An 18,036-nucleotide genomic window follows, 5' to 3' on the forward strand; every position below is an offset into this window, starting at 1 on the left:
CATTAGCTCATCAGGCGGTGGTACTGACGGCACCACCTTAATGGGTACGGGCATGGCATCCATCTGTCATTGCACCTGTTGCTGCTGAAGCCTTGCATCAATGCGGAGGCACAGGTGCATGAGCTCCTGCAGTGTGTGAGGGCATTTGGTGCATGCCAGCTCATCCAGGAGTTCCAATGAAAGACCTTCCTGGAACTGGTCCATAAGCGCCGCCTTGTTCCATTGCAGGTCCTGGGGGACCACCTGGAAGTCAGCAATACAGTCAGCGAGTGAGCCACGTCCCTGCCACAATTCTCTCAATCGCCTGTTAGCCATTTGGACCCTAACAGGGTCCTCAACCATGGCCCTTAGCGGACGGCAAAACTTGGCATAATTATCCAACAACTTGTTTGGCTGGGTTAACAAGGGTGTTGTCCAATGCGCTGCTGACCCCAACAAAAGGCTTATCAAAAACCCACATTATCCCAGTCAGTGGGGAAGTCCTCAGGTCAAAAGCTCATATAAAGCTGGAACTGCCTAAAAAACGCTGGAAATTGGGCCAGCGAGCCATTAAACTTATCCGGCACAGCCACCGGCCATTTGTGGCATGACATGGCTGCTTGCATCTGTACAACCTGTGCAGTCAGGAGGGCCGCCTGCTGGGCTAACTGATTGTTGTCTGCTCAGAGCTGATCCATGGTCACGCAACATGGTACAAGTTGGGAGTTGGGTTGGGAACAAAATGTGATGACCCAGGGCATGGCACAGAGATAACACAAACAACTGGCAGTTCAAACCACCCCTTTATTGTCACAAAGGGCAGCAGGAAATTTTGGGTTGGCATCTAGTGAAGAAACAATTCTGGTGGCCAAAGGTGACAAAGGACATAGAAGCTTATGTGGTCAGCTGTCCTTTGTGCGCTTCAATGAAACAAATGCCCAGGAAGCCCCCCAGGTTTCTGGAGCCAGTCACCAATCCAATGAACCTCTGGGAGGAAATCTCCAAGGACTTTATTGTGGACTTGCCAGAGTGTGGGAAACACTGTAATTTGGACCATTATGGACTTATTCTCCAAGCTGGCACATTTCATGGCGTGCCCAAAGATTTGCTCCACGTGAACCCTGGTAAAGCTATTCATACAACATATCTACCAACTGCATGGAGTCCCAAAACGCATCATCTCAGACCATGGGGTGCAATTCACCGCAAAATTTTGGTGGGAATTCCTTAAACTGATTGGCTCCTCATAGGGCCTTAGCACTATGAAATTAAGGAGATTCTTAATTCCTGGTACCACAGAAGGAATTGCAGTATTTAGTATTATGGAGAGGCTACTCTCTAGCCGATGCAGAATGGGTGGCAATAGGGTAGTGTGCAGATTTCTTGCTGAAAATCAAGGTCAGCCCAAGTGAGGGTGCTCTTGAAAGTGGACAGTAATGTCTAATGTTGTGTGCACCATTGTTTTTTTTTCCCAGGGCTATCATTCTTCTGGAGGGTAGGCATGACTTGACTCCATAGTTGCCTGTACGTGCTTTCTCTCACAGTTTTGCCAAACAGTGACGAGGGGGTGGTGGTGAATTCTTAAGGAGACTGTGGAATGCAAGTGAACTGTCTGTTACCGAGGAGACATTATGTACAATGCCAAATAATAATGGATGTTTTGGCTGAAGCAGACAGTTTTTCCTAAGCAAAAGACCTGAACTCAATTGGTGAACTATGAATTGTGGGTGGCCCCGAGGGGAAAAATATATACTGGGCCTGGTGGCTCAGCAGACTAAAAGCATTGTGATTAACACCAGCTGTCTGCAATTACTGTAAGTTTGAATCTCACCAGGCTCAAGGTTGACTCAGCCTTCCATCCTTTCTAAGGTAGGTAAAATGAGGACCCAGTTTGTGGGGGCAATAAGCTGACTTTGTATAAATATACAAAAGTATGAAGACTATTGCTTAACGCATTGTAAGCGGCCCTGAGTCTCTGGAGAAGGGTGGCATATAAATCTTTTTTTTTTTTTAAAAAAAAAGGGAGTTTCCTTTTTCCTATGTGGCATTTTCACAAGAAAAATCCCAGAACTGACTTTGCTTCTGCTGGGCCTAGATGGATTTTTCAATAAAGCTACACTCTTGGTAAATTTAAAGAGCTGGGAGTTTCTTTTGTTGAATGTGCTAAATGGGACGGTTGACAACTGCAAGTTCTAGTCTTGCAGTAGGCTTGAAGATAGGTAACCTTGGGCCACTCTCTCTCAACCATAGGAAGCAAGGAATGGCAAACTACTTCTGAAATCTTGCCAAGAAAATTGCAGGGATTTGTTTAGGCCAGGGGTCTGCAATCTTAAACACTCAAAAGAGCCATTTGGACCCGTTTCCCACAGAAAACACCAGGAGCCACAAAACCTGGGTGGGTGTGGCCAACTCGACATCACTCACTCTCACTAACACGTCTCTCCCCCTCTCTGTGTGTTTCTATGACTCTCCCCACTCTCTCTGTATCTCTTTCTCTGTGTCTCTTTCTCCCCTTCTCTCCTCCCCCTCTTTTAAAAAAAAAAATTATTACAGCATTTTGTTATAGTTCAAACAAAAAAAATAAAAAACAAATGTATAATAATTTTTCTATCACAGTGTAACATTGCCAAAATATCCACACATATATATATATGTATATGTATATATATATATATATATATATACACACCAATAATCAGAGAGTAAAAATTGAAAATATTTACAGATTCTTGTATACAAATTTACATTTCCATTACTTATTGATTACCATAAATATACCATCATCTATAATTACAATCCAACATTATCCTTTGTCTCTCTCCCATCGTTTCTCGGTCCAATCATACCACATATTCCAACTACCATAAAAGTCTGAGTCTCTTTTACCCTTGATCAGTTTTGTAAGTCTATCAGACTCTGCACATTCCATGATTTTATAAATTATTTTTGAGTCCGTTGGTAAGTCCTCATTCTTCAATTCTTGTGCGAATGCCAGTCTCCCTGCAGTAATTATGTGCAGCATCAAATACCATTTAGTCAATCCAATATTTGCGGGTCTAACCCCCAACAAAAAGGTCTCCGGTTTCAGTTCCACTCTACAGTGTGTGATTTAAAGCAACCATCATCATATTTTCATCCAATATTTAGCTGCCAGCGGGCATGTCCACCATTGGTGGAAGTAAGTTCCATTGCTATGCCCACATTTCCAGCACCGTGAAGATGTCACGGGGAACATTTTAGGTAATCTTGCTGGAGGTAGGTGCCATCGATAAACCATTTTCTAAATATTCTCTCTATAAGAGGATGCCATAGTTAATTTTAAATTTTTAAGCCAAATCTCCCCCCATTTTTGAAAATCCAATGAATAACTCATATTTCGCCCCCAAGCAATCATGGAGTCTTTAACGACTTCCTCCCCCGCTTTCAGTGATAATAGGTTTCCTGTCATTACCTAATAAGATTTTATCCAATTGTTTCCCATGATATATCCTTCACTCTCCTGATCTTTCTTCCACCTTGAGTGTATTTGGGTGTAGGCCCACCAGTCTATGTTACACCCCTCCGACCTCAGTTGTTCCCGTGTCTTCAGTCTGCCCTGAGTATCCAAAATATCTTCATAGGTCAAGACCTTCTCTCCTTTATATAACGTCAGGTATACCAGGGCCTCCTGAATCGAGATCCAACATGGTATCTTCAGATACAACTTTCTCCTAAGTCTTTCCCAGGTATCCCCTAGGATCTTACGTAAATGATTCCGAAAATACCTCGGTCGGGCTGACTGTCCCGGCCATAAAAAGTGGTGCCAAGTGTGTTGAAGGCCATAACCTTCTGCTGCCAATAGCCGCCTCCTTATCAGGGCGATCCAGTCCTTCACCCATATCAGAATGGCTGCCTGATGGTAAAGCTCCCAATTTGGGAGTTCAAATCCCCCTCTAATTTTAGGTTCCTGCATTATCCTGAGCTTAATCCTTGATTTTTTACTTTGCCAAATAAATTTAGAAATAACTCTGTTCAAGGTGTTGAAGAATTTCCTATCCAAACTTACTAGGGCAGTTTGGAACAAAAACAACCATTTGGGGAGGACGTATATTTTGACGGCAGCAATCTTTCCCATAAGTGATAGCTGTAAATTTTTCCAGCTCTCCAAATCTCTGTCTGATTATAAAGGGGAACATAATTATCCTCCTTTACCGATGAACACCTTGCTGTCAGCCAAATTCCCAAATATTTTATTCTATTCTGCATCCCCAGGAGTCCCTCCAACTGACATCTCTGCCTGTGTCATGTTTTTAACTAATATTTTTGTTTTTTTCCTCGTTAATTAGTAATCCTGCTACTCTCCCAAAATCCCTAAGTACCTGTAATAGTTTCAATCCTGATTCTGATGGATCCTCCAGTATGAAAACTAGATCATCCGCATATGCCTGAGCTTTCACCTCCTGGTGCCTAACCCTCATTCCTCTTATTTCCATGTTCCTCCTAACCTCCCTAAGCAATGGCTCTAGTGTTAACACAAATAATAGCGGAGAGAGTGGACAACCCTGGGGTGTACCCCTACCAATCCAAACCTTCTCTGTTTCCTCCCCATTGATTAATGCTTTTGCTATCTGTTCACAGTAGATTGCTTGCACTGCTCCCATGAACCTCTCACCGAAATCCATGTATTTCATCTGAGAAATCATAAAGTCCCAGCTCACTCTGTTGAACACCTTTTGGGCGTCGACAAAAATCAAGGATAACTGTTTGTCTGGGCAATTTTCATAATACTCTAAAATATTCATCACCATTCTCATATTATCACGTAGCTGTCGATTGGGCAGGAATCCATTCTGATCTGGGTGTATAAATTGGTTAAGGAAACATTCAAGTCTCGCAGCCAGAAGTGCCGTAAATATTTTATAGTCTGAATTAAGCAATGACATTGGTCTGTAATTTTTAATAAGTGTCAAATTAGTGCCTTCCTTCGGTAGAATAGATATATAGGCCTCTGCCAAGATGCCGGTATTTGGGAATCTTTCATCACCCGTTAAATAGTTCTACCATGTACTTACCCAGCACTTCAAAACCCATCTTGTATAATTCTACAGGTAATCCATCCATCCCTGGTGTCTTCCCATTCACTTGTTTTCCCATAATCAATTCTACCTTACCCTCGGTAATTTCTGCGTTAAGCAATTGTTTCATTGTCCCAGTAATTTTTGGCAAGTCTGTGCTCTCTAAATATGTTCAAATATCTTGCTCCCCTTCTTCACCCCTTTGATACAGCTGAGTACAAAATTCTTGCACCACCCTTCTCTTACCTTTCATGTTAACATGCAACCTTCCACCCTTATCTTTTAACCTCTCTATTCTTCTATTTTCTCTCTCCTTTCCTGGGGGTTAGGCTAACCACCTCCCTGGCTTATTGGCATTCTCAAAATGATTTTGCTTTGCCCATTTTATTTTATTGACTAATTCTTCCTGATCCAACAGCCTAATTTGATGTTGCCAAAAATTCCTCTCTTCTATCCAATTTCCAGTTTCCTGACCCCTTTGCATTGCCTCTTCAGCTTTTTGTAAGCTGCTCAGGAAGGCTTCCTTCTGCTTTCTTTGATCCTTACGTTTGCCTGCCAAATATTTAATCACCAGTCCCCTCATCACTGCTTTGGCTATATCCCAAGTATTATATATTGAGGTGTCTTCCTTTTTATTTTCATTAAAAAAAAGCCGCATCTCTTTCTTGAACATATTTATAAATTCTTCCTTTTTCAAAATCCCTACATTCATTCTCCATCTATTCCTTTTTTGGCCCAATATTTTCCAAATCAACATTAAAGAGTTATGGTCGGCCCATTCATTAGCACCGATTTCTACCTCTGAGGTTATCTCATTCGAGTCAGGAGACATCCAAAGCATATCGATACGTGACCATGAATGATACCTGGGGGAGAAATAAGAACAGTTGCAAGAAAAAGTATGTGAACCCCTTGGGATTATGTGGAGTTTTGCATGAATTGGTCAAAGAATGTGCTCTGAACTTCATCTAAGTCACAACAATAGAAAAACACAGTCTGCTTAAAATAATATTACACAAACATTAGATGTTGCCATGGTTTAATTGAACATAACATGTAAACATTCACAGTGCAGGGAGGAAAAAGTATGTAAACCTTTGGACTTAATAACTGGTTGGCCCTCCTTTGGCAGCAATAACCTCAACCAAACGTTTCCTGTAGTTGCAGATCAGACCTGCACAACGATCTGGAGTAATTTTGGACCACTCCTCTTCACAAAACTGTTTCAGTGTAGCAATATTCTTGGGATGTCTGGTGTGAATCGCTCTCTTAAGGTCATGCCACAGCATTTCAATCGGGTTGAGGTCAGGACTCTGACTGGGCCACTCCAGAAGGTGTATTCTGTGCTGTTGAAGCCATTTGTATGCTTTGGGTAATTGTCCTGTTGCATCACCCATCCTCTGCGGAGCTTCAGTTGGCGGACAGATGGTCGTACGTTTTCCTGCAAAACGTCTTGATAAACTCTGGAATTCATTTTTCCATCAATGACAACAATCCGTCCAGGCCCTGAGGCAGCAAAGCAGCCCCAAACCATGATGCTCCCTCTGCCATGTTTTACAGTTTGGTGTGCTGTGCCTTTTTTTTCTCCACACATAGTGTTGTGTGTTCTTCCCAAACAACTCAATTTTGGTTTCATCTGTCCACAGTATATTTTGCCAGTAGTGCTGTGGAACATCCAGGTGCTCTTTTGCAAACTTCAAATGTGCTGCAATATTTTTTTTTGGACAGCAATGGCTTCCTCCGTGGTGTCCTCCCATGTACTCCATTCTTGTTTAATGTTTTCCTTATTGTAGATGTGTCAACAAAAATGTTAGCATGTGCCAGAGATTTCTGTAGGTCTTTAGCTGACACTCTAGGATTCTTCTTTACCTCATGAAGCATTCTGTGCTGTGCTCTTGCAGACATTTTTACAGGACGACCACGCCTAGGGAGAGTAGCAACAGTGCTAAACTTTCTCCATTTGTAGACAGTCTGTCTTACCGTGGACACATGAACATCAAGGCTTTTGGAGATACTTTTGTAACCCTTTCCAGCTTCATGCAAGTCAACAATTTTTTTTTTTAATGAAAAAGTTTTACAAATACAAATTTTTCCATTCCCCCCCACTTTCCCTCCCTAACCCTCCCCTCCTCTCAAGACTTCCGCAAGGTGAAATCCAAATCCACATCATATTATATCATACTTTACCACCCTTCTAATCTCCCCCCTGTATACAATACATTTCTACATAACATTGAACTATTCTGCCCCCTATATACCGTACATTTCTACACAACATCCAACTAAAAGCTATCTGATACTTCCTAGTTTGGTATTTATTCTGCACATAATCTACCTCAACAATTCTTGATCGTAGGTCTTCTGAGAGCTCTTTTCTGCGAGGCATGGTTCACATCAGACAGTGCTTCTTGAAACCAGTAAACCCAAAACAGATGTGTGTTTTTACAGGGCAGGACAGCTGTCAGCAACACATCCAATATCATCACACTGATTGGAGTCAAGGTTGGCTCACTCCTAGCTCCAATTAGCTCTTGGAGAAGTCATTAGGCTAGGGTCTCACATACTTTTTCCTCCCTGCATTGTGAATGTTTACATGTTATGTTCAATTAAACCATGGCAACATCTAATGTTTGTGTAGTAATATTTTAAGCAGACTGTGTTTTTCTATTGTTGTGACTTAGATGAAGTTCAGAGCACATTTTATGACCAATTCATGCAAAACTCCACGTAATCCCAAGGGGTTTACATACTTTTTCTTGCAACTGTATATTGTTTCCTTCCAGGATTCTGTAACCTCCAGACATCATATATACCAAATTCCTCTCTTATATTCTCACATATCCTTGGTAGTATCCTCTTCACATTTTCATTTCATTTTCATTTCATTTTATTAGATTTCTATACCGCCCTACTCCCGAAGGGCAGTGCACAGCCAAACAATAAAAACACATACAATACAAAATTTAAAAAATAGAATAAAATCAAATTAAATAATTTTGGCCCCGACAAATTTAAAACCCCAAACTTTTAAAACCAATTTAAAATTGAATATATAAAATACTAAAAGATATTTAAAATTTTAAAAATCTTTTATAAAAGAGGGGGAAAATTAGGCCAGGCCGGCCTGGTGAAATAGTAAGGTCTTTAAGGCGCGGCGGAAGGTGCGCAGATCCGGGATCCTCCGTATCTCTGGGGAGAGTTCGTTCCAGATAGTAGGTGCCCCCACAGAGAAGGCTCTCCCCCTGGGGGCCGCCAGTCGGCATTGTTTGGCTGACGGCACCCGGAGGAGCCCCTCTCTATGGGAGCGTACCGGCCGGTGGGAGGCTATTGGTGGTAGTAGGCGGTCCTGCAAGTACCTGGGTCCTAAGCCATTGAGCGCTTTAAAGGTGGTAACCAGAACCTTGAAGCGCACCCGGAAGACCACGGGGAGCCAGTGCAGCTCGCGCAGGAGGGGTGTTACATGGGAGCGCCACGTCGCTCCCATCACCACCCGCGTGGCCACACTCTGCGCCAGTTGGGGCCTCCGAGTGCTCAAGGGGAGCCCCATGTAGAGAGCGTTACAATAGTCCAGACGGGAGGTGACGAGGACATGAGTGACCGTTCATAACGAGTCCCGATCCAGAAAGGGACGCAACTGGCGAATCAGGCGAACCTGATGAAAAATCCTCCCGGTCACGGCCGTCAAGTGCTCTTCTAAAGACAGCCGTGAATCCAGGAGGACGCCCAAGTTGTGAGCCCTCTCCGTGGGGGCCAATGATTCGCCCCCAATAGTCAGTGATGGCGTCAACTGACTATCGGGACGTCGGAAACCACAGCCACTCAGTCTTGGATGGGTTGAGCCTGAGCCTGTTCCTCCCCATCCAGATCCGTACGGCCTCCAGGCACCGGGACATCACTTCAAGGGCATCGTTGGGGTGATCCGGTGTCAGGTATGCTTTCTTCAGTATCCAGGAAAGAAAAACCCAAACTCAAGCATTTTGAAGAATTTAGTACTTTTACTGAATATGAAATGATAGCAACCCAGGTAAAGCTGGAAGTGAGCAAAACACGCGAAATGCATCTACTAAGCTTCTCCCCCCCCTCGTGTTCATAAATCATCAGCCAATCCAAAGGTCTTCCAAAGGTCAGGTGGCAACACGTCTGGCAGCGTCATTCATCAGGAATGTAGGGCAGTTGGTCAGCCGTCCCCTTTGAAGATCTACTTTCGTTTCTTATGAGGACACATCCTACAAGGAAAAAAAACACCTCCTGCATCTTCCCACCCTTTGCTCCATAACTAATCCCTCCCCCCGTTTCTTATGGCAGCTGAAGCAGGCAAAGCTGAGGCTGACATTCGGCCCCCCTTGCAGAAGAGACGTTAGTCCCGTTCGTCGGTGTCGGAGTCCGTCTTGCTGTCGTCATCGTTGGTCGGAGTTCCCAACACATCCTGGTTCCGGGGAGTGAACTCAACTTCTCCCTTCAAGGCGGTGCCGCGGGTTTTTGCGGGTATTTTGTCGCCTTTCTTTTGGCCGGCCCCGGTGGCTTTTGGCGGTGGCTTGGAGAAACATTCGGTCGCCCGGTGACCCTCCTTCCCACATTTGAAACAGGTGAAAGGCTTTGACTTGGGTTTGGATTCGGTCTTTCCGCCAGTCATCTTGGGTGCCCCCTTACGGTAGAAAGAGGATGACTGGTCCCCCATCCGCCTTCCTCGGAGTTCGCTCCATTTCAGCTCGATCTCCACATCCTCAGCTACTATGTACCATCTATCCAAATCATCGGGGACCCCCATGCTCCTGCAGTCTCGATATATCTCTTCATTCAATCCATCCTTGAAACTCTCCAAAAGAGCCATTTCTGACCAGCCTGTCATATGGGGTGCCAGTTCACGAAATTCTTGGATATACTCTGCCACCGGCCTCCGGCCCTGCTGAATGATCTTCATTCTGAGTCTCGCCTTTCGTTTAGCTAAATGGTCTTCAAAACGCCTCCTAAGGGCCCTCATGAACTGGTTGTAATTTCTCAGTAAGGGGGAGTTGTTATTGTGGAGAACCACCATCCACTCAGCAGCTACTCCCTCTAGGGCATTCGCGACGCTTCTGACTTTAGCCGCCTCTGTTTCGTAGTCCTCCCCCCAGTCCTGCATGTGGTTCCACACTTGGGTCAGGAAAAATCCCAAGGCTTTAGGATTCCCATCAAACTTCCCAGGAAGGGGGGGGATTTTTGGCTTTTTACGTCTGCGGGGGGGGGGGCCTGCAAGGCTGGGGTACTCTGGCCGGCTGCATCTCTCCCTCAAGCTGCCGAAGCTTGGGATGTTCCCTCCTCAAACTCTTCCTCTCCCCCGCAGGCTGTTTCTTCTGGCTCCCCCCTGGGGCTTGCTCCCCCCTTCTCCACAGGAATTCCAAAAGACTCACGGTTTCTCCTGCTTTCTTCTACATCACGGATAAGCTACAAGGCTTGTTCTATCATGAGACGTTCTTTTTGTTCTTGCATCCACACTGCCTCCTTTTTTCGGGGTCTGGAAGTTGTCACTCCCCGGGGGTCCTCTCCCCAGTCCGGCAGTCTCCCCACTCCTTTCGACCATCTAGCTTCCTCCGGCTCCAAACGGAGTTTTTCCAACCATTCTGCAGTCTCCTTTTCCGACTGGAGGGCGGTTGAACTCGCTGCCCCCATCTTCTCTTCTCCATCACTCCCACAATCTGACATATTTTGGATTTTCAATCCCCTCGGTTTTTGTCCGGGATGACTGGTTGTGACTTCCAGCTTAATGTCAGGTATGCTTCCTTCAGTATCCAGGAAAGAAAAACCCAAACTCAAGCATTTTGAAGAATTTAGTACTTTTACTGAGTATGAAATGATAGCAACCCAGGTAAAGCTGGAAGTGAGCAAAACACGCGAAATGCATCTACTAAGCTTCTCCCCCCCCCCCTCGTGTTCATAAATCATCAGCCAATCCAAAGGTCTTCCAAAGGTCAGGTGGCAACACGTCTGGCAGCGTCATTCATCAGGAATGTAGGGCAGTTGGTCAGCCGTCCCCTTTGAAGATTTACTTTCGTTTCTTATGAGGACACATCCTACAAGGAAAAAAAACACCTCCTGCATCTTCCCACCCTTTGCTCCATAACTAATCCCTCCCCCCGTTTCTTATGGCAGCTGAAGCAGGCAAAGCTGAGGCTGACATCCAGGGTGGAGATGTACAGCTGGGTGTCGTCAGCGTACTGATGGTACTCCACCCCGAAACTACGGATGATCTCGCCCAGCGGCTTCACATAAATGTTGAACAGGAGAGGCGAGAGGACCGACCCTTGCGGCACCCCACATATGAGGGGCCTCGGGGTCGACCTCTGTCCCCGTCAACACAGACTGCGACCGGTCAGAGAGAAAGGAGGAGAACCACCGCAACACAGTGCCTCCCACCCCCAACTCTTCCAACCGGTGCAGCATGATACCATGGTCGATGGTATCAAAAGCTGCTGAGAGATCTAACAGGACCAGGACAGAGGAGCACCCCCTGTCCCGAGCCCTCCAGAGATCATCAACCAACGTGACCAATGCCGTTTCCGTGCTGTACCCTGAAGCCCGACTGGAATGGATCCAGATACGTCGTTTCATCCAGGTGCTAGGGGAGCTGTTACGCGACCACACTCTCAACAACCTTCGCAACAAAGCGAAGGTTGGAGACCGGACGATAATTTACCAACATTGCCGGGTCCAGGGAAGGCTTCTTGAGGAGAGGCCTCACCACCGCCTCTTTCAAGGCGGCGGGAAAGTCACCCTCACTCAGCAAAGCGTTTATAATCCCCTGGAGCCAGCCTCGTGTCACTTCCCGGGAAGCCAGTACTAACCAGGAAGGACACGGGTCCAATAAACAAGTGGTCGCGTTCAGTCTACCCAGAATCCTGTCCATGTCCTCAGGGGTCACAGGATCAAACTCATCCCAGATAACATTCTCAAGACCTGCCCCTGTCTCTCCCCCTGAGACTACCCAGTCGGAGTCTAAATCTTCCCGAATCTGAGTGATTTTGTCATGCAGATACTGAACAAAATCCTCGGCTCTACCCTCCAAGGGATCCTCCCGCGCTTCCTGGTGGAGCAGGGAGCGGGTCACCCTAAAGAGGGCGGCCAGGCGATTATCTGATGACGCAATAAGAGCAGCAAAATAACTACATTTCGCTGCTTTTATCGCCACTAAGTAATTCCTAATGTGGGATCTTACTAGTGTCCGGTCAGATTCAGAAAGACTGGCCCTCCAACTACTCTCTAGGCGTCTTTTCCGGCGCTTCAACTCCCTCAGCTCCTCGGTAAACCAAGGAGCCAATTGAGATCGGCGCTGGGTCAGAGGCCGCAAAGGCACGACCCGATCCAGAGCACCAGCAGCCGCCCTATCCCAGGCGGCCACCAGGTCTCCAGTCGAGGCGTATGCCAGTCTCCAGTCGAGGCGTGTGCTCAGGAAATGGCCCAAGCTCCGTCTGGAATCTGTCAGGTTCCATCAGGCGCCTGGGGCGGAACCATCTTACCGGCTTCGCCTCCCTGTGGCGGGGTGCAGCGGTTCGAAAGTCAAGACGAAGGAGAGAGTGATCTGACCATGACAAGGGTTCAGTAACTATATCCCCTATATCAAGATCCCTCAACCACTGTCCAGAGACAAAAACCAGATCCAGCGTGTTTCCCCCTGTGTGGGTAGGGCCATGAATTAACTGGGTCAGGTCCATAGCTGCCATGGAAGCTATGAACTCCCGAGCCATCTCTGACGTCTCACCCACGGATGGCAGGTTGAAATCCCCCATGACCATAAGTTTAGGGGTATCAACCGCCACCGCGGCGATGACGTTGAGTAGCTCGGGCAGGGCTGTTGCCACGTGTCAGGGAGCCAGGTACGTGATCAGCAAACCCATCTGAACCCCATGACCCCATTTCACAAAAAGGGATTCACAGCCGGCCGTCTGAGGAACAGTGGCCTCCCTCGGTCTCAGACCTTCTTTAATGAAAACCGCTACCCCCCCGCCCCTCCCCTGTGACCTCGGCTGATGGAATGCTTGGAAACCTGGCGGGCACATTTCAACGAGGGGAACCCCCCCCTCCTGGCCCAACCAGGTCTCCGTAATACCTGCCAGGTCCGCACCCCCCTCCTGAACAAGATCACAGATGAGGGGGGCTTTATTTACTACGGACCTGGCATTGCACAGCATCAGCCGAAGGCCTGGGTCCTAAGGGTCTATGCAACCTGAGGAGCGAGTAGAGCCTTGGGGGCCGGAGCACGCCACCGCTCGTAGACAGCGAGTGCGCACTCCCCTAACACGATATGGCCCCCTGCTCCCGCCATATCTACCCCTCCCACCTACAGTACTGATGTTCAAAAAACTATCCGGACAAGCTCTAACCCCCCTCTCGATCCCGGGTCCCCCATCCCCCACGCCACGCTTCACTGCCAGACCCGACCCTCCCCCTTGTGGGTTATCCCCCATACCCACAGCCCGAATTCCAATCTGACCCTCCCCCTCCCTAGGACCCCTTAAAAATTTGACTAAAAATTTTGTTAGAAAACCCCTCAATCCCCTCGTTTTCACATGCCACCTCTCTGGGTCCCAAAACCCTTCCTTGAGGTGGGCCCTCGATAGTGAGGAGGGCCACATCTGCGAGAAGGGGGAATCTCACAGCGCAAGAAGATCTGCAGTCGTATACATCTCCAAAATGCAGCGATGGAGGCCCAAAGCTCAGACAGGGGACTTCACAAAAGATGTAACACAGCCAATTGTTCATCTATGTGCTGTTGGTATCTCAACTGTCCTCCCACAACAGCAGGAGGGTCCTAAATTATCTCCTCCAATGGGGGCGACCTCCAGCCCGCCCTCTCACGGCGGAACCCCACGGGGCCGTAGATTGAAAAAGTTCTCCCACATCTCTCCCTCCTCCTTTCCTTTTCCCCGGGACATAATCTTTGGCCTTATCTATAACAGCACTGAAATCACCCAGAAGGCAAATATATTCATATTCCATTTCTGCAAATTTGTTATATAAATTTTCATAAAATGTCCTTTGGTTACAGTTGGGAGCATAAATTCAAACTAATAGACACTTCTGACCAATTGCCAATTCCACCATTAATACTCTACCTTCCTGATCTGCGAATATTTTCTTGGCCACCAAATGATGCTGCACATAAATCACCACTCCTCTTTTTTTTTGATCAGCTAATGAGGTAAATTTTTTACCTAATCTAGAATTTTCTAATAAGCTATCTTGAGACTTTTTTATATGTGTCTCTTATAGACAAATATCATATTTACATTTTCTTAATTTATTCATTATCATTTTTCTTTTAATAGGAGCGTTTAAACCAGTGGTTCTCAACCTGTGGGTCGGGACCCCTTTGGGGGTCGAACAACCCTTTCACAGGGGTCGCCTAAGACCATCGGAAAACACATATTTTCAATGGCCTTAGGAATAATTTTATGGTTGTGGGTCACCACAACATGAGGAACTGTATTAAAGGGTCACGGCATTAGGAAGATTGAGACCCACTGGTTTAAACCATTAATGTTTACCGATAGCAAGCGTACATTTTCTCCCATCCCTTTCCTCCTAGTCAGCCCTTACTTTCCTGCTGTTTGGACTTTTTTCGTCTGTCTTGTTTCTCTTTGCGCCATCGCTGTTCCTCTTCTTCTTCGGTCCTCCTTTCTGTTCTTTCTGTCGTATTTACCTTCACCAGTTCTCATATTATCCTCTTCCTGAGACTCCTCCAAACTTCTACTTTCTACCTCCTCCTCCATATCCAAATTTGCCATATTAAGTTGTTGTTCATAAAACTCTTTCACATCCTGCAAGTTCCTTATTCTGATTTGTCTATCTCGCCAAGTTACTAACAATCCTTCCAGTAGGAGCCAACGGTAGGGGATTGCATTCTTCCTCAAATGTAAAGTGAGGAATTGGTACCTCCTTCTCTGCTCTCTGACCCATCTCGGAATTTGCTTTAGGATCATCACTTGGTGGTCCCTATAAGTAATAGTCTGGTCTCTCGTGCGTTGGAAAAATTCCTTGCATAGGGCTTTCTTATTAAAACGCACATGAACTTCACATGGGAGATTGTGCCTCTTCGCATAACTAGTGATCACCTGAATACTTCATCGATATCACATTGTACTGAGGCTCTGCCTACTTCCAGGGCTCCTGTTACCATCTCCCCCACAATCTCGTCCAGTCTCTTTCCCTTATCTTCTGCCACGTTCTGCCAGAAAAAAGGAGGATCTTTCCATCTCGAGAAAGATGATCTCATCTTCAAGCTCCCTGTTAGCCATCACTTGTTTTTTTCCCATCCATCTATCCGTTGTTCATACTTTCTGTCCTTGTCTCCACCTCCCGCATCCTTTCCTCTTGTTTAATTATTGCCTGTTGCAGTTCTCCAAGCTTCTCACCCATTTGTTTAATCTCTTCTCTGATTCCTCCCATCTCACTCTTAACATCCGTTCTCAAGTCTTCGAAATTCCTAAAGATTATTTCCTGATTCTTGATCATCGAATCCTGGATAGTCTGGAGCATAGCTTGGAGAGCCTGCATAGAGGGAGACTTTCCAACCGATGAGATATCTTCAGCAGATCTTGTTGAAGCCAATGGAGATGCAGATGCAGGGAAAGCTAGGGTCTTCTTATTCACTTTAATAACGGTAGACGTTGTGGACATTTCTGGGTCCCCCCCTCTCTGAATCTCTCTCTCTCCTCTCTCTCTCTCTCTCTCTCTCTCTCTCTCTCTCTCTGAAAGTTGACGCTGGGTCAACCCGACGAGCTCTCCTTGGGGCTCTTCGTTACGCCTTTTCTTCTTGGCAACATTTTGGAAATCCGGACTGGCTGAGGAACGAGTGTGAGCCGCGGTGGAGGCTTCCCTGAAGATGACCCTGGCTGGCAGTGGTGGGGTCGGGAAGGCACGCACAAGTGGGGAGACCCTCAAGCAAGCGGCTGGGCTCAGCCAAAACACAACAAAGGCATGCGGGGCGGGCGGGTTGACTAACTGTTGGGTGACCATCTTTGGCGAGGGCGCTCCGGCTTTCTTCAAGCCTGACCCCCAGGGTGGGCGTGCGAGGTTTGGCAGGACCAGCCCCCTTTTCCCGCTGCCCTGAGCTTCTTTACTCCTCCAGCAAAGCATTGCCGCCACCAGCTTTGATTGAAAAGTGTCTTCTAGGTGGCGAAAACTACCCCATGCAAGTTTTAAAGCCTCAGCTCAGCGCTGTGGGCCCATCCCCCTTTCCGTCGTCTCCTCCTCCTGGATCCCATTCCCACCCTGCCAGCCCTTGTGTTAGTGAGGCTGGCATCAGTCACGGCTGGGTCGGGCCAATGTCTCAGAGCGAAGAGCAGGTTGCGTATCTCCCCAAGTGACCAAGGCATGCCCAACAAGGGCCGGAAAAAGCACCAGCAAGAGATGAGGCAATAGAGAATCAGCCCCGGCCACTTCTCTATCCCCCGCTGTCGCCCTTATCTTCTCAGGCTAGGCGAGGAGTGACTGGGAGGACAGGGCAAGGGGCGGGGCCAGCCAGTGGTGGGGGTCACCCAACAGGGAGCCACAGCAAAGGGCCCAAAGGGAGCTGCATGCGCAGGTTGCTGACACCCAGTTTAACAATAGCACTTAGATTTATATACCACTTTACAGTGCTTTACAGCCATCTCTAAGCGGTTTTACAGAGTTAGCATATTGCACCCAACAATTTGGGTTCTCATTTTACCCACCTTGGAAGGATGGAAGGCTGAGTCAACTTTGAGCCTGATGAGATTTGAACTGCCAAATTGCAGGCAGCGGGCAGGCAGCAGAAGTAGCCTGCAGTACTGCACTCTAACCACTGCGCCACCGTGGCTCAGTGCCAGGAGCAAAAAACTGACTTAAAGACAGACAAACAGATTAAAGAACTTCATTTCATTCCTATAGATTTTTACTTCTGACTCTCAAAATCTTTCATCTACTGAAGTTAGTAAGCACCTAACATTTTTCTTAGTCAGAACTTCAAATACACTTTCAGCCTCCATAATCCAACCAGTAGCTATCCAAACAGCAACACAACTAATAGCTATATTTTTGATACAACTGAGCAGTGATTACCTTTACAGCATATTCCATATTTGTGGTTTTATGTATACATCTCTTGCAAATGGAATAGGATCCAACTCCTATATCTTGTTTGACTTCGTATCCGTCAGTAAACTGAATGCTGTTCCTGTGCAACTGCTACCAAAATAACATTATTAATTAATGAGTTCTCTTATCTCCTTGTATTAAAATATCTTAAATGTACAGAATATTCACAGGAAAATTTGTACTAAATTTAAAATAAAATGAATCTACTTTTTATTTTGTTGCCAGAACGCTCATGTTCACACATACTAAATAGTGTTTAAATACACTGAGGGAGATAAATGATAATTTTATAATGAACAGTTAAATGTTAAAGTATCTGATCTTAACCATAACAAAAAAATGGCTATATGTTTTAATAAAAAACAGCAAGGCAAAACACATCTATGATGAACATTTATAAATTGTTTAAATGAATTTAAATAAAATGTATGCACAGAATAAGAAAGTTACAAGTAGTGATTCTTTGTTCATTTTGCAAGGGAATGACTTACACGCTAAAAGCAATTCCTCATTAGTGACTAAGGAGCAATTTCATAGCATCCCTTACCCGTTGTGGAAATGATGCTAAGCATCACCTCACTGCTATTATTTAGGCATAAGAATGGTTGGATAACTCAAAAAGATGCTAAAAGTCACTAAGTATGTAGTAATGTTTAGGATTTTTATGTTCTTTAGCATTTCAGATTTTGTAAACTGTAATCACTAAAAAAAATTGTATCTACAAGTACTGTATCGAATTAGATCGCTGCATAGTTTATATTGTTCAAGTCAGCTATACAAGTAACTTCCAAAGCAATTTTTACACATGTAAAACATCTTTCTATAAGCATTTTACATGTAGCCATTTGTATTCAAAACTATGCAAGTGATGTTTCTTCTATGAATGTTGGCTTAGATAACAGTAAATCTA

The 18,036-nt window shown here is 45.8% G+C and overlaps 1 protein-coding gene across 2 annotated transcripts in view; it reads right to left on the reverse strand.

Moving 5' to 3' along the window:
• RPS6KA3 (ribosomal protein S6 kinase A3) overlaps window positions 1–18,036 on the reverse strand; it is a 148,975-nt gene that overhangs the window by 46,645 nt on the left and 84,294 nt on the right. Inside the window, exon 15 of one of the 2 annotated variants that reach the window (XM_070943971.1) lies at window positions 17,091–17,213. In XM_070943971.1, the coding sequence (XP_070800072.1) occupies window positions 17,091–17,213 (123 nt within the window). Of the gene's footprint in view, window positions 1–17,090; window positions 17,217–18,036 lie in introns of both variants that reach the window. The other variant, XM_070943970.1, reaches the window with a different exon arrangement.

This window comes from Pituophis catenifer, unplaced genomic scaffold, assembly GCF_029215685.1.
Source record: "Pituophis catenifer annectens isolate HBS135680 unplaced genomic scaffold, rPitCat1.0.hap2 SCAF_4, whole genome shotgun sequence".
Classification (NCBI taxonomy): domain Eukaryota; kingdom Metazoa; phylum Chordata; class Lepidosauria; order Squamata; family Colubridae; genus Pituophis; species Pituophis catenifer.